This window comes from Phoca vitulina, unplaced genomic scaffold, assembly GCF_004348235.1.
Source record: "Phoca vitulina isolate PV1807 unplaced genomic scaffold, GSC_HSeal_1.0 scaffold2, whole genome shotgun sequence".
Classification (NCBI taxonomy): Eukaryota; Metazoa; Chordata; class Mammalia; order Carnivora; family Phocidae; genus Phoca; species Phoca vitulina.
The window spans coordinates 91,843,643-91,859,111 of NW_022589705.1; the positions used below are offsets into that span (position 1 = coordinate 91,843,643).

The following is a 15,469-nucleotide window of genomic DNA, read 5'->3' on the forward strand; positions in this document are numbered from 1 at the left end:
CCTCAAAGCCATTCCAAAGAATAAACAAGAGCTTTGAAACAGGAAAGACCGTTTACAAATATTTATTAGCATATATATCACACTCTCCATTGTTCCTACAAATAGGGAACTCAGCAGCAGCAGGAGAGTTCTAGAAGGAAAATGAAGGAAGAGAATAGAGTGGGAGCTCCCCTCATAACTGGCGGGGGTGGTGGTGCACAAAGAGGGCATGTTCAGACCTACCAAGCAACCCTCCACTTTCTGCATCCCTCCACTGTCTGATTCCAGATTCTAGGGATATCTGCTATGTGACTCTCCTCACAGTTTAGTGAAAATATCACCAATTAAGAAAGTCAAGGAAGGAAGCAAAGAAGGAAAGGAGGGAGATGGGAGGGAGGAGGAAGAAAAGGAAGCAGGAATATAATATATTTTAACTTTGACAGTTAATAAATTTGATATGATCTTGACCTATCTATTTATTGAAGAGTCTGGATAATAATTACAAAATGGAAAATGTCCAACTTGATTAAGAAAATTGTGAAGTTCAACTCTAGGGCAGGATCTCATAGGCTCCAAGAACACTGATGTGGTTGTTGAAAGTAGGCCCATGCCCAGTAAATAGAGAGGTCACAGTATTTTGTGTTACCATTAAAGCATCAACTAAACCCTTAAGAGTTGTGACTAATCTGGTGGAAGCCCCTGAGACTAGTTCTCTGAGGGACAAGACTAACAGCTCATAAATCAAATACACTGTTTCAGGATTTTCAGGATGTGTATGGGCTTCATGGGCTGTGACATGACCCCTAACACAGCAAATGTTTAACTGGGTTCTCAATAGTAATGCCTTAGTAACCAAAATTCCCAAACAACCAAAACAAACATTCTGCTTATGTTCCAGCCACTAAGGATTTCTCCAAAGCTCACCTCCTGGAAATGTTTGAGGATATCATTGATGATGAACTCCTTGGTCTCATAGGGATGTACCCGAGTGAATGGATCCAGATTAATCACAGCGTCCTCAAACCGAATCAGTGGAAATCCCAAGGTACTTTTTAGGGCCTAGTTAGGGAAGAAAGGAAATGACATACGTTAGCCATTTGATGGCCTTCCAGGGTACTATAATTTTGGATTCCATGAAAGCTACATATCAACTTTCTAATCAGTGTCAAGGCTTTGACATTTATAAATAAGGATTTTCCCTGTAATTATAAAAGTAAAACATTCGTAAAAAAAAATATATATGTCACTCAAAGTAACACAGATCACATAGAAATAAACACTATTAGCTTCACAGCATAATTCTTTCTGGTCTGTTTTGTGTGTTGTGCTTTACTATTTTGACTGAAGTTACCACACATATAGAAAGGTGTATTAACCAAATGTACAGTTCAATGATTTTTTCCCCCCAAAGTGAACACAACAAACATGTAATACCACCCGGGAGACCTGAGAGTAAATTATTATTCCCATCTTGGAAGCACCCCCCACCCCAGCTGGGGCCTCCCCATCACTACTCTCTCCTCCCCTAGGGTAACCACTATCCTGACTTCTACCACCATACGTTAGTTTTTCCTGCTTTGAATGTCATATAAAGGAAACCATCAGTATGTACTTTGGGGGTTACATATAGCTGCAGTTGCTTAAGTTTCATTGTTAGTATTCTAATATATGAATAAAACACAATTTATTAAGCCACTGTTGTTGATAAACAGTTGTGCTGTTTCAAGCTTTTGGCTATTATGAACAACGCTGCTATGAACATTCGCAGACATGTCTTTGGGGGCACATTTGTATGCCCTTTTCTTGAATATATACCTGGGAGTGGAGCTGCTGTGTCACAAAGAATATACCTGTTCAACCCTAGCACACGCAGTTCTGCCCAACAGTCATCCCCAGCAGCTGAACTGGTTTACAATCCCTTCGGCAGTCTATGGAATTTCCTGTTGTTCTACATCCTCATCAACACTCAGTATAGACAGCCTTTTATTTTTTTTTTTTTTTAAAGATTTTTATTTATTAGAGAGAGAGAGAGAATGAGAGAGAGCATAAGAGGGAGGAGGGTCAGAGGGAGAAGCAGACTCCCTGCTGAGCAGGGAGCCTGATGCGGGACTCGATCCTGGGACTCCAGGATCATGACCTGAGCCGAAGGCAGTCGCTTCAACTGAGCCACCCAGGCGCCACTAGACAGTCTTTTAAAAGACAAACATTCTGATGGGTGTGTAATGGTATCTCAGTGTGGTTTTAATTTCTATTTTCCTGGTGAAGCACGAGATCAAGCACCTTTTCACACATATATTGGCCATTTGGATATCCCTTTTTGTGAAGTGCCTACTCAAGTCTTTTGCTCATTTTTGTAGTGGGTTGTCTGTTTTTTACTTATTGCTTTGTAGGCATTTCTTTCTTTCTTTCTTTCTTTTTTATAAATGATTTTATTTATTTATTTGTCAGAGAGAGAAAGAGAGAGTGAGCACAAGCAGGGAGAGTGGCAGGCAGAGGGAGAAGCAGGCTCCCCACTGAGCAAGGAGCCTGATGCAGGACTTGATCCCAGAACCCTAGGATCCTGACTTGAGCCAAAGGCAGACACTTAACCGACCAAGCCACCCAGGCATCCCCGTTTTTGTTATCTGTCCTGTATACAAGTCCTCTGGTGAATAGATGTACTGCAATTAATTGCAATGATCTTTTCCCATTCCGTGACTTTTAACTTTATAAATAGCATTTTTTGATGATCAGACATTCTGTTTTAATGAAATCTAACTTATCGATCTTTTCCTTTAGGAAACGAGCTTTCTGTTTCCTGGTTAAGAAATTATTATCAGGGCACCTGGGTGGCTCAGTTGGTTAAGTGTCTGCCTTCAGCTTGGGTCTTGGGATCCAGCCCTGCATCGGGCTCTCTGCTCAGCAGGGAGCCTGCTTCTCCCTCTTCCCCTGCCTGCCGCTCCCCCTGCTTGTGCTCTCCCTCTCTGTCAAATAAACAAATAAAATCTTAAAAAAAATTATTATCTACATCAAGGTCATAAAGATACTCCCTGTGTTTACCTAAAAAATTTTTATTGTTTTACTTTTCATATTTAAATCTATAATCTACTTGCACTTGATTTTTTTATATGGTGTGAAGCAGAAATCAAGATCCATTTTTTTCCACATGGATACCTAATTAACTAAGTAATGTTCACTGAAATGATCACCCTCTCCCCTACTTCAGTACAGTGTAAACTTTGTCATAAGTTGAGTAACTGAATTTATGTGTCTGTTTCTGGATTCCCTTCTCTGTTTCATTTTGTCCTGCCTTCTACCAATACCACACTGTCTTAATTACTATGGTTTTGTAATGAGTCTTGAAATCTAATAGTATAAGCTCTCCAACTTTGTTCTTTTTTTTTTTTTTCAGGATCACCCTGGTTATTCTTTGCATTTTTCATTTCCAAATACATTTTTGAATCAGCTTGTCAATCTGCCGCAAAAAAATTGTTGGAATTTTCATCAAGATTGCATTGAATCTATAGATCAATTTGAGGAGAAATGACAACTTCACATTATTAAATCTTTCAGTGTATTGATGTGATATGTCCCCTTATCTATTCAGTTCTCTTTTCTCTTAATAATGTTACATTGTTTTTCATGCAGGGGTCTTATATACACCCTTTGTTGGATTTATTCCTAGGTATCTTAGTAGATTAAAAATGGCCATATATTCTTTACATCTTGTACCATTAGTAGAGACTCTTTCATCTGCACTGACCTTGTATATTTGCTTCAACCAAGAAAATGCAGTGGAAGTAACACTGTGACCGCTGAGCCTAGGCCTCAAGAGATCTTGGAGCTTCTGCCCTGCCCTTTTTGACACTTCCACCATGTGAAGAAGCTGAGAGACCATGTGGAAGGAGGTTCTTTTGACAGTCAACACCTAATACTTGACATGTGAGTAAGGTCATCATAAGCTAGTCAGTCTCAGTTGATTGCCAGATCAATAACCACAGGTGAGCCCAACAGAAGAAGCATTCAACAGACTCCAGCCCAAATTGCTGACCCACAGAATTGTGAACAAATAAATGAACCACTAAGTGCTGGAGTGGTTTGTCACACAGCAATAGATAATGATATTATATTTGATGCTTTCTTAACACTATTGTAAATTACATCCTCCAAACTTTCCTTTTCTCTATAATTGTTGCTGAAATGTAGAAATACAATTGATTTTTGTACACTGTGTCCAGTGACCTTTGTAAATTTACTTATTCATTCAGATAGTAACTTATCTGTACATTCTTTTAGATTTTCTAGGTACATATTCATGTTCTCTGCAAATAACAGTTTTCATTTTCCTGTCCAGTTCTTATAGCTTTTCTTTCTTTTATTTCTTCTGTAATCTTTCTAGCTTTATTGCACTGGCTAGGATCTCCAGTATGACAGTGAACTGAAGTGGTGATAATGGGCTGGCCCCTTCCCTGCTTTCAATATATCACCACTGAGTATGTTTGTTGTAGCTTTTTTATAGATACATTTTATCAGATTAAGGCAGTTCCCTTTTTTCTTTTTTGCTTGATTCTTATGTTGAATTTTGTCAACAGCTTTTGTGCAACTATTGAGATAACCATAAATAGATGTTGAATTTTGTCAACAGCTTTTGTGCAACTATTGAGATAACCATATTTTTTCTGCTTTTCATTTTGTTGATGTGGTAAATTATATAATTTATCTGAAAATACTGATACTTACATTCCTGGAATAAACCCAATTTAGTTATTTTTTCCTTCTTATACACTGCTGTATTTGATTTGTTAATATGTTGTTCAGATTTCTTTCTTCTATGTTCATGAAACAATTCTGGTCTGTAATTTTCCTTTATTTATCTTCAGAATATAGATTATAGTTTTCTGGTAAACTTCTTGAACACACTTACATTTATTCTTTAAAATTCTGTGTTTGATAATGCCAACATTTGGTTTATCTGTGGGTCTGCTTCTAGTGTCTGTTTTTATTCTTGGTCCCCTCTCTTGGTAGGCCCAGTAATTTGTGACTGAATATAACATTTTCTATGAAAACTTTTACAGACTTTGGATGAGTCTTTAGTTTCTAGCAGGCAGTTAAAGAGGCTTCATCCAATCAGGATTTGGGCTTTCTCAAGGCTGGATTTCAGTCTTTGTAACTCTTGGTCTATTTCAGTCTTTATAAGGCCTGGTGTAGTGTCAGTGATCTCAACTGACAACCAATTCAATTCCTCCACTTTTAATCTCCCTGGCACCAGAAAATTGCTAAAAAGTCTACTTTGTTTTCCTGCCTCTTGACTGCCACTTTCTGCTTGGCCTCTCTCAAATGAGGTTACCTAGAAATTGGCATCTGCCTCAAGACATACAGCAGCTCAGACCACTGGAGGCTCTTTTCTGCCTGTCCTTTCTCTGTAAGATATCAGCCCCTCCCTCGATTACCAGCTCTCTTAGTAGCTCACGTTTGCTATGCCAGCCCCATGAGACTGCCAAAAGCCTTACTCAGACTCTCTGCCTTTGACAGCTGCCTTCTGCTTGACTTCTCTGACTTTCCCTCCATACCACTTACAGATTAGGATTATCTCAAGAATAAAAGCAGAGTAAATGTTGGGCTCACCTTATCGAGTTTCCTTCCTCACATAAATCTTGGACCCTCAAGTCCTAGATGTCCTGGTAGTTTTCCAATACCTTCAAGCAGACTTTTGGTTTTTTTTCTATCAAGCTTTTCTTGCAATTCTCAGCTAGTCTGGCTCCACTATAAGCCAGTTAACAATTTCTGTATATGCTCCATTTTCCAATTACATTTTTATTTAACAAGATTGATATTTCAAAGGAAACAGTCAACAAAACCAAAAAACAACTGACAGAATGGGAGAAGATATTTGCAAATGACATATCAGATAAAGGGCTAGTATCCAAAATCTATAAAGAACTCATCAAACTCAACACCAAAAGAACAAAGAATCCAATCAAGAAATGGGCAGAAGACATGAACAGACATTTCTCCAAAGAAGACATCCAAATGGCCAACAGACACATGAAAAAGTGTTCAATATCGCTCGGCATCAGGGAAATCCAAATCAAAACCTCAATGAGATACCACCTCACACCAGTCAGAATGGCTAAAATTAACAAGTCAGGAAATGACAGATGTTGGCGGGGATGCGGAGAAAGGGGAACCCTCCTACACTGTTGGTGGGAATGCAAGCTGGTGCAGCCACTCTGGAAAACAGTATGGAGGTTCCTCAAAAAGTTGAAAATAGAGCTACCCTATGATCCAGCAATTGCACTACTGGGTATTTACCCCAAAGATACAAAAGTAGGGACCCGAAAGGGTACGTGCACCCTGATGTTTATAGCAGCAATGTCCACAATAGCCAAACTGTGGAAAGAGCCAAGATGTCCATCAACAGATGAATGGATAAAGAAGATGTGGTACATATATACAATGGAATATTATGCAGCCATCAAAAGGAATGAGACCTTGCCATTTGCAACGACGTGGATGGAACTGGAGGGTATTATGCTGAGCGAAATAAGTCAAACAGAGAAAGACATGTATCATATGACCTCACTGATATGAGGAATTCTTAATCTCAGGAAACAAACTGAGAGTTGCTGGAGTGGGGGGTGGGGTGGGAGGGATGGGGTGACTGGGTGATGGACATTGGGGAGGGTATGTGCTCTGGTAAGCGCTGTGAATTGTGCAAGACTGTTGAATCTCAGATCTGTACCTCTGAAACAAATAATGCAATATATGTTAAGAAAGAAAAAAAGAAGAAGAAGAATGTAGCAGGAGGGGAAGAATGAAGCGGGGGAAATCGGAGGGGGAGAAGAACCATGAGAGACGATGGACTCTGAAAAACAAACTGAGGGTTCTAGAGGGGAGGGGGGTGGGAGGATGGGTTAGCCTGGTGATGGGTATTGAGGAGGGCACGTTCTGCATGGAGCACTGGGTGTTATGCACAAACAATGAATCATGGAACACTATATCTAAAACTAATGATGTAATGTATGGGGATTAATATAACAATAAAAAAATTAAAAAAAAAAAAAAGATTGATATTTCAAGGATTTTAGACAGCATGCAAAATACTTGTCTTCTTTGAATGTGAAAACAATTTTTCATGCTAATAATGTTAGTAAATCTCTGATCCACATGGGATCTTTCCTCATATAGAGTGTAAGTAATAAATCTAATTTTGCATTTTTCCAAATGGCTATGTAGTTGGTCTAATAGCACTTACTAAAACATCTATATACCCCCCCAGTGAATCAAAATGTCTTTATAGTAAAATCTCATGTGCAACTTCATGCACTTTCTATTTTCTCCCTTGTTTTTTCATCTTTTAGCATGTATTTTCAGAGGCTGCCTTAAATTCTTTTGGGATAAGAGCATCTTTAATTGAAATGAAATCGTGTAATGGAAGAAAATATAGATGGAATTTTTTTAAAACCAGGGAATGGGGAAACTTTTTTGGGACTTAAATACAGATTCAAACAGGCAAAAGACTGGTAAATTTGATGACAAAAATAAAAAGCTTTTATGTGATTAAAAAAAAAAACACACATACATCAAAAATAAAAAGCCAACTGAAAAACGGAAGGAAAAAACCTTCAACTCATATCAAAGACCAAACTTTATATAAAGAGCTTCTAAAATTACAGGCAATAAAAGACCAATAATATGATTTTAAAAATGGGCAAGTGATATGACCAGAGAGTTTGGTTCACAGAGGAAAAAAAAGCCCTTAAATAGATGGGTCAGGAGAAACAGAGGAAAAGAAAACTATGAAGAAGACAAAGAAGCAAATAGAAGAATAAGAGGAGAACCAGAAAGGAACAGGGAGGTCAGCAATGCCAAATATGACAGAGGACCCTACAGAGATGAGGACAGACAAAAGGCCCCTACATCTGGGGCCCTGGGAAGTCACTAGTAACCTCCTACTAAATAATGTGAGAACAAAACATTTTAGAGATTAAGAGCATTCTTAGGTTAATTCAGCCTAACATGTGAATTCAGCCGAACACATTCATTTTTTAAAAATAAATAAAACCAAAGAAATGTTAAGTGGCTGACCTAAACTCGTGCAGTTAGTTATTAGGAGATCTTAGACTTGAACGTGCTCATTTTCACAACAGTGACCACCCATTAGGTGGAAAGCATGAAGCCCAGAATGGAGGATTATATTGTTTCTCCTGAAAAACTTTCTGCTATTCATTCATGTATGCTTCACCCATCCATGAGGCGCTGATGGAGAAACTGAGGCCCAGCTGGCTTGACCGCTTTGCTTAGAGCCACACAGCAAATATGCGGGGAAGGTCCTGCCACCAGGTCAGCAGCTCGTTTTGCCGATACAACTCTGAGCGTTACTTTCTTCTCAGAGAAGAGGAAATGAGATCCAAACAAAGGCTTAAGGCAAAAGCTTTTTTACCCCGACTTCCTCATTGCAACCAAATACTAAAGAAGAGGAACCATACATAGTAGCAGAGACTCTGAAACCTCTACCAAGTTGTCAAAACCCTCACGAGAGACACTATCCCCTTTCTGAATGGCTCATGTGCTTTTAGTCTGAACCAAGGAACTACTCTGGCCCTTCAGTAAACATTATCTTCACCTCGTCATTTACTGCTCTGGGGCCTCCCATGGTTGAAAAACCGGAGATCCAGCGTTTGGTATGAATTATTCTGCCACCTTCAGGTTGTTCTGGTCAGTCAAAGGAAAACAGATGAGAGGGGAAAGAGCCAAACAGGGCTTTTTCCTGTAGTAACTAAATGACTAATCAAATACAGTAGTATACAAAGTTGATGCTTATTTACTCAAGTAGCAGACAGTTTCCTGTCATAAAACGGATTCTGGAGAAAGCAATCTGTGCTCAGAAGTTCCTAATAAAACTAGGAAACTGTCTATTCCTACCTCCTTCAGACAAAAACCGCTGAAATCTTCCAGAAACTTTATGGAGTTGAAAGAAGAAATACCTGTCCATATGCCATAAGGTCTCAGATCACAAGCCAGTCCCTGGGCCATGTCCTTTCCTTTCTTAGTTTATCCCGCACTAAACAAAACTGTCTGGAATTCATTCTTTAAAGGTTTATTTATGGTACATAGAAACTGTTTATGTGAAGCAGGGTATTTGCCCATTTCCCTCTCGGGACAGTGTTTAAAACTACAGGGATATTTCCCTCTCTGGCACTTTCTGAAATACAATTAACAATACTGGATCTTTTTTCCTTTTAACAAATCTGGTTTTTATTTAGGGAGGGGAGGAAAAAAGTAAAGGGTCTGAAGTTTCCCAACAAATTATTTCAAGCCTTTGAGAAGACAGTTTTAGGCTTTTTAAATAGTGTCTTTGTTTGAAATTCCCCCTCACCCCCACCCTCTTGCTCTCTGACCATTAAAATGTGGGTTTTCTTCCAAACTAGATTGCTCAATTAAAGCCCTTCTTTTGTAATACCCCAATGCTCTAAATGGGAAAAGGACTGCTGTAGGCCACCTCGTGAAACCTTTTAAAGGCTCCTGGCTTCTTTTGATCTTTAAAAAAAAAAAACCCAGGTCCATATAAACTACCTGGTGTTTTTCGATCTTACCCTGCTACTCTCTAGCAGTGCACACTGGGGAGAATAATAGAGAGAAAGGGGGGGGAGGGGAGGAATGTCTCTGCATTCGTGAAATGGAACTATTATCTCGCCCTTCTCCCATCACAGAGGAAGGAATCCAATTGAGATAGCAGATGGGAAACTGCTTTGAGTCCTTCTGAACAGACACTATATCTGGCAATAATGTACCCTCAGCGTAAACCTGAAGAGACTTCCCTCTGAGATTTCTGACAGCCTCACTTCTGGCCTGGAGTCGAGAGAATCGAGATAATTATTCCTTCAATACCAAAGACATGGTTACCTTTTAGTCAGACTCTTGTGATTCCTGCTCTGGGATAGCACTCCATTCCCTAAGCACATACTTTTAGCCATTACATATTCATCTCAAAGAGCATATTGCTCTTCCTAAGAGCTACTAATAAAGGGATATTACTCTGTTAGGAAACTCTTTGAATAAATGACATTACTTTATGAGTCCCAGACTCCACTAGGAGAACTCGAGACACAGTAAAACGGTGACTTCCACAAGCTGAGAATTTAACTCTGAAGTCCCAATTCCCAGCACCCTGCTTGAAACATTAATGTGCCCCATTCAGGGTGCCCCCCGCCCCACACCTCATTACATGGCTGATCCACTGGATTTCTTGAACAATCATTTGAAAATGCCTTCAAAATGTTCCTTCAGTACAGTGCCAAATGAAACATTCAAGGTAACGGATTGCCAGGGTATCGTATGCACAGCATACTCACACACACTGGTACCGTATAACCGGGGGTCTGGAGCTACCTCAACCGTAGGAAATCCTATTGCCTCTGTCAGTCTGGGGGAAAGTTTTCTGCTGGGAGCAATTTAAAAGGAATAGTTAGGTGTCTGTGTTTCTAAGTAAGATGATTTTAAAAACAAGAAGTCCTTAACTCTCAGGAAATGCTTAACATTGGTTTGTTGGGTGCGTGCCAAGTGTTCTGGGGGAATATATACTTTATCAAACAAACCCATTCCAAGGGGTCACATAAGTCAAGTGGATACTTGTGGATATTAGCAAGATAGTGGTTTTCCCATGGTTTTCCCCCCACTCCCATGCTAATTATAAGTATCTTTTGTCTCTTGGGAAACATGAAATTAAAGCCAATCAAGCAGACAGGAGAGTCTATTGGAAAGGGCACACCATGCTGCTCTCAGGATGGCTGCAAAGCGATTCCTGCCCCTCTGGTCCCGACCAGCACTCCTGACTGCTCGTCCCCAGCTTGACACCGAAATGAAGCAGTCACCCTTGCCCTGTCCTTATCCAAGTATGATCTGGTGTTGACCAGACTATTGTCTCATTACCTATAGGTCTATTTTAGAAGTTGTGAGTTGGCAAACCATGCACCACATGAGGCCCACACATGTGTTTTGTCAGGCCCAAAAGGTTTTTAAAGAAAACAACTCAAATTGATTGCCAACATTTCAAAACCAGGAGATTCCACATAAAAACCCAGATTTCCGGCTTCACTTTAAAAATCTGAAGATCCGGCAACACTGGGTTCACATCGCCCTGTGAGAGCAACTGGCTGGAGCTGAGCCGAGGCTGCCCCTTCAGATGAAGGGCGCTCACTCCCCACGCCACGGTCCCCACCGCACTGCTTCACGTGATGCGGTGCTAGCACAGTCCCGGTAGGCAGCTGAATTTATGACGCCACCTTTATTCTTTGTGTGTTCAGATCTATAGCTACTCCTGTTCAGAAGAGAGGCCACCATGCAGCATCTGAAAAGGAGGCTGGGGTGCGGGGGGCAATGGCCACGTCCTGGGCTGGTGGCTAGTGGGGGGGACGAGGGCCTTGACAATGATCTTCAAGGGCAACAAAGGTCCGAGCTGCAGGGAGGCAGATTTAGACTCAATCTAAGAAAAGCCTTTCTTTTTTTTTTTTTAAAGATTTTATTTATTTATTTGACAGAGAGAATGAGAGAGAGAGCACATGAGAGGGGGGAGGGTCAGAGGGAGAAGCAGACTCCCTGCCGAGCAGGGAGCCCGATGCGGGACTCGATCCAGGGACTCCAGGATCATGACCTGAGCTGAAGGCAGTCGCTTAACCAACTGAGCCACCCAGGCGCCCAAGAAAAGCCTTTCTAACGACCACCTGGGGCCTCCTCCTGCTCCCATCATGGCCTCCCTACGCAGGCCTGCCTGAAAGCACGCTCTGAACTCCAACATCCTTGTTCACTGAGCAAGGGGATCACGGAGGACACTTACAGCTCTCAAATTCTCTGATGCCATATGTTCAAGGGGGCAGACGGTATACGGTAGAGTATAGCACAGTGCAGACTTTCCAGTCACACAGGCTTGGATTTGAATCCCAGCCCCATCCCTTCGTTAAAATAGATCTCACTGCAGCAAATGAAGACGGAATTCAGGCTGTATCTGCCAAGTGTGGATCAGGATGATGGGCAGGAGTGTCACACTCTGGTAATGGTGACAGGTCAGGCCACACCTCAGTGATACGCGGCCGAGTGTATTCCTTGAAGGAGGGTGACATCTCTAGTGTCAACCATTCACGAAGAGGTGGATACTAAGGAGAAGAGAACTAGGAGGGCAGGCAGGTCTTGGGCACAAAAGGGAAGGTACTGTCTTGGTTGTAGCTTTTCTCCTGAATTTGGGAGTGGCCCTAGGGAAGTAGACTCTTACCTCATTGAGATAAGCCAAGAGCTAAGAAGACGGCAGACGGGTTTTATGTAATTCTGTTTACTCTCATTACTCCTCAATCTTTAGCAAAGTCTTACTTAAATATAAAAAAAGTGCATATACATATGTCCATATGTACACACATATGTATACACATGTATATATGTGTGTGTATATGTATATGTATATATGTCAAACTTTCAAAAAGGGAAACCTGTAAAAATATTTGCTAGAGATGATGATCCTGGACAGAAAAAGCAAATAGTAAACACATTCATTCTTTTTGAGGGAAAGTCATTTTTAAAACTTATCCAGATATCAGCTCACCTTAAGATCCAATGGTAGCTTGTTGGAGGTGAACACACTCAGCTTGATCTGGGGAATGCTGATTTTGAGATTTTCAAAGTAGTAGCGAATTGGTGTTCCACCCTGCTCAGCCGTCTTTTCATGGAGGTTTTCATCATATTTTTCCACCTCTGGTACAAGAGTGAAATAGTGAATTAAAAAAAATAAAAAAAAAAAGAGTCTCCTGAAGTCTCACAATTCAAATGCTAACATTGAAAAATATTCATAGAAAAATGTAAATATCTCTCTAAACTTAGTTTTTCAGGGTTTGGTGATATATACAGTATCCTGATGCCACTTCTTTATAAAAGGAGATCTGCTTCATGTTGTCTATCAAAAAGCACAATAGCCTAATCGTTTGACTTGTGACTCTATACCATCTGGGAGACATCATCTTTGGAAAAAATCATGCAGGTGGGGAAGCCAGAGGTCATGGGTGTGTTTGCTGGCAATTAGTCTTCCAGAAACTGTGTTGTTAGTATTATGATTATCGTAAGTGACCCCGATTATCTGCATTTATTTCATAAGATGATATCCAAATATTATCCCTTGGAGTAGAGCTTAACTGAATCATAATGAACAACATGACCAATTAAATAATGCATCTGAGTGCAACAGAATGCCTTTAAAAAGAAACAGGCTGCAGGCTATAAAGAGCTGATGTCATGACAATAAGCACCCTCTCTCCCAAATGGTGGACATTTGTGAAAGCAGCAGAGTCAAGGCATATTTTTTTTTCTACTTCTCGTGAAGTGAGAAGGAGTGACATGGGCTGGCACATGGCAATGGGCTCTGTGACTTGCTCCTGTGCCCACACCCATGTGGTCAGCTTATTTCTCACTTGGCTTCACGTGCCTTAGAAATACAACCAAGGAGATTGTACAGATCTGCCTACCAAACAAATGTATGCTGTAAGCTATTATGGCTCTATTTATAGAAAACAAGGGACTAGGTTTTAGAAAATGACACTGCAACCTCTGTTGCCCATTTGTATTCAGGGAACAGAAACAGAGAAAGTGGAGGAGATGCTCCAGTAAAACACAGGCCAGGATTTTACAAATGTCTATACAATGCTTGGTGAGAAATTTATTTAGAGCAACTTATAAGAAAAGTATGTCCAGTAAAATGGAAAGTACAATGTCCCAGGAAGGTGCCAAAAGAGACTGGCTACCTGGCAGGCAGGCCCTCAACTGGCTGAATCCAAACCAACATTGGTCTTCCAACCCAAAGTGGAAAACACAGTTCTAAACAGACAGGATCTTGCTCTTGATCCCAAATATACTTAAAGTTTGAATCCTAAGTCTGGGTTAAAGAGCAAAAATATTTTTCTTGCATTGTGTGTAAGTACATACATATGCACACATGTCCCTAGTGATTTTTTTTTTTCTCTAGCCAATGTGGGCATATAAACATACAAGTCCATCTTATCATTTCTTCAGGCTCGATATTTGGTTTAGTCTTCAAAAGACTAAGCATTACTGACTTCTTTCTAAGCTCTATATTCAGTCTTACAAAGGCCATGAGGAACAATCTCAAATAAAAAGACAAAAGCTACATGATTTCTGTAGTGACTGCTAGAACACATAGGGTTTCCAATAGCTTCTCTCCCCTCTCCAAGAAGAGTCAAGTAACTAGAAAACTTGCTAATGATATTAAGGCATAAGGGCATGGATGTAAAAAGTTAAGAAGTTAAGGCTAGTCAAAATTTTTTCCCCTCAACTAAACCAAAGGAACTGCTGGATTTCTGATTCTTGGCTCTGAGTCTGTTTACTAAACAAAGGTTAGGAAACAAAGTGGTTTGCTAAATGACGAATATCATTTCTGTTATCCTCAAGCAGATGAGTCAAAAATGCACAACAAAGAGGAAAAGTATGCCTTCCCAAAGGCTTAACCCCAGATACCCCAGGATACCTCTAAGAAGCTTCCTTCGTGCCCACATCAGGGCCCCCCCCCCCCATCAACAGGCTGTACTTGGAAAAAAGCCACTGAGACACAAGCCTCAGCTTCTGGGCTTGGGCTGTGAGGTGTAAAGGGAGCTTGTCGGGCACCCAGAGGCTACCTATTTTCTCAAGCAGACTAGAAAATGCCATTCTTGGGTCAATTCCCAGACACAAATTTAGAATATTCAACAGTACCTGATTCTGCTTGATCGTAGCCAAAAAAACTCAGCAGCTTAAGGAGCAGTTTCTCCTCAATTTGCACTGTGAATCTCTGAGCCGTGATCATCAGATGCTAGAGATAGAGAAATTCTGATTAATAGTGTAAACACCAGAAGGAACTTTCATCTGGGCCATTAAGAAGGTCCCAAAATGACGTGGCACGGTTTCTTTACTCATGTGATTTTGTAACGACACTGCCAAATGCTTTCTGGCTCATCTCTCTCTACATTGTTACAATTAGCCAAAAATTCCAGAAGAGGTTTAATACACAATTCACCACCCTATTGTTTGGTTCCCGGGGCATCTGTGTCTCCTCGCAGCTGTGCTGTGGTGGACAGCGTTATGGTGCTGAGCTCACATGGACAGCAGCTGGTTTAAGGAGCCACAGGATTTGAGGGCCACATACAAGCTTGGCCCCCACTGGTAATGGTGACCAAGGCCAGAAATATGGGAAGCAACCTCTTAGCTCCCACTTTGCCAGAATTTGCTGCTGTATCAGCTTGCTTATACGTGGAAACTTCTCCAGGGTAGAAGTTCATCACTTTTGAATGACATGTTTTTACTAACAGTGTGACAGCTTACACAGGAGGACGTCTGTCCCAAGGTCAGACCCCTCCTACCACTCTCTAATTATTCTATTTTAAACACACATCTGGATCACGCCTGGTCCTGATCAACCTGGAAGATGCTATGCTTTCCCACAGAGACTCTACTCTGATGACTACAGACTCTGGTCCCCTAC

General features: G+C 40.8%; 1 protein-coding gene across 6 annotated transcripts in view; it reads right to left on the bottom strand.

Moving 5' to 3' along the window:
* VPS13D (vacuolar protein sorting 13 homolog D) overlaps positions 1-15,469 on the bottom strand; it is a 248,115-nt gene that overhangs the window by 86,279 nt on the left and 146,367 nt on the right. For all 6 annotated transcript variants that reach the window (XM_032393405.1, XM_032393384.1, XM_032393396.1 and 3 more), the window contains 3 exons: positions 14,704-14,800; positions 12,551-12,699; positions 904-1,038 (listed from right to left, as the gene is read on the bottom strand). In XM_032393405.1, coding sequence (XP_032249296.1) covers positions 904-1,038; positions 12,551-12,699; positions 14,704-14,800 — 381 coding nt within the window. The remainder of the gene's footprint in view (positions 1-903; positions 1,039-12,550; positions 12,700-14,703; positions 14,801-15,469) is intronic.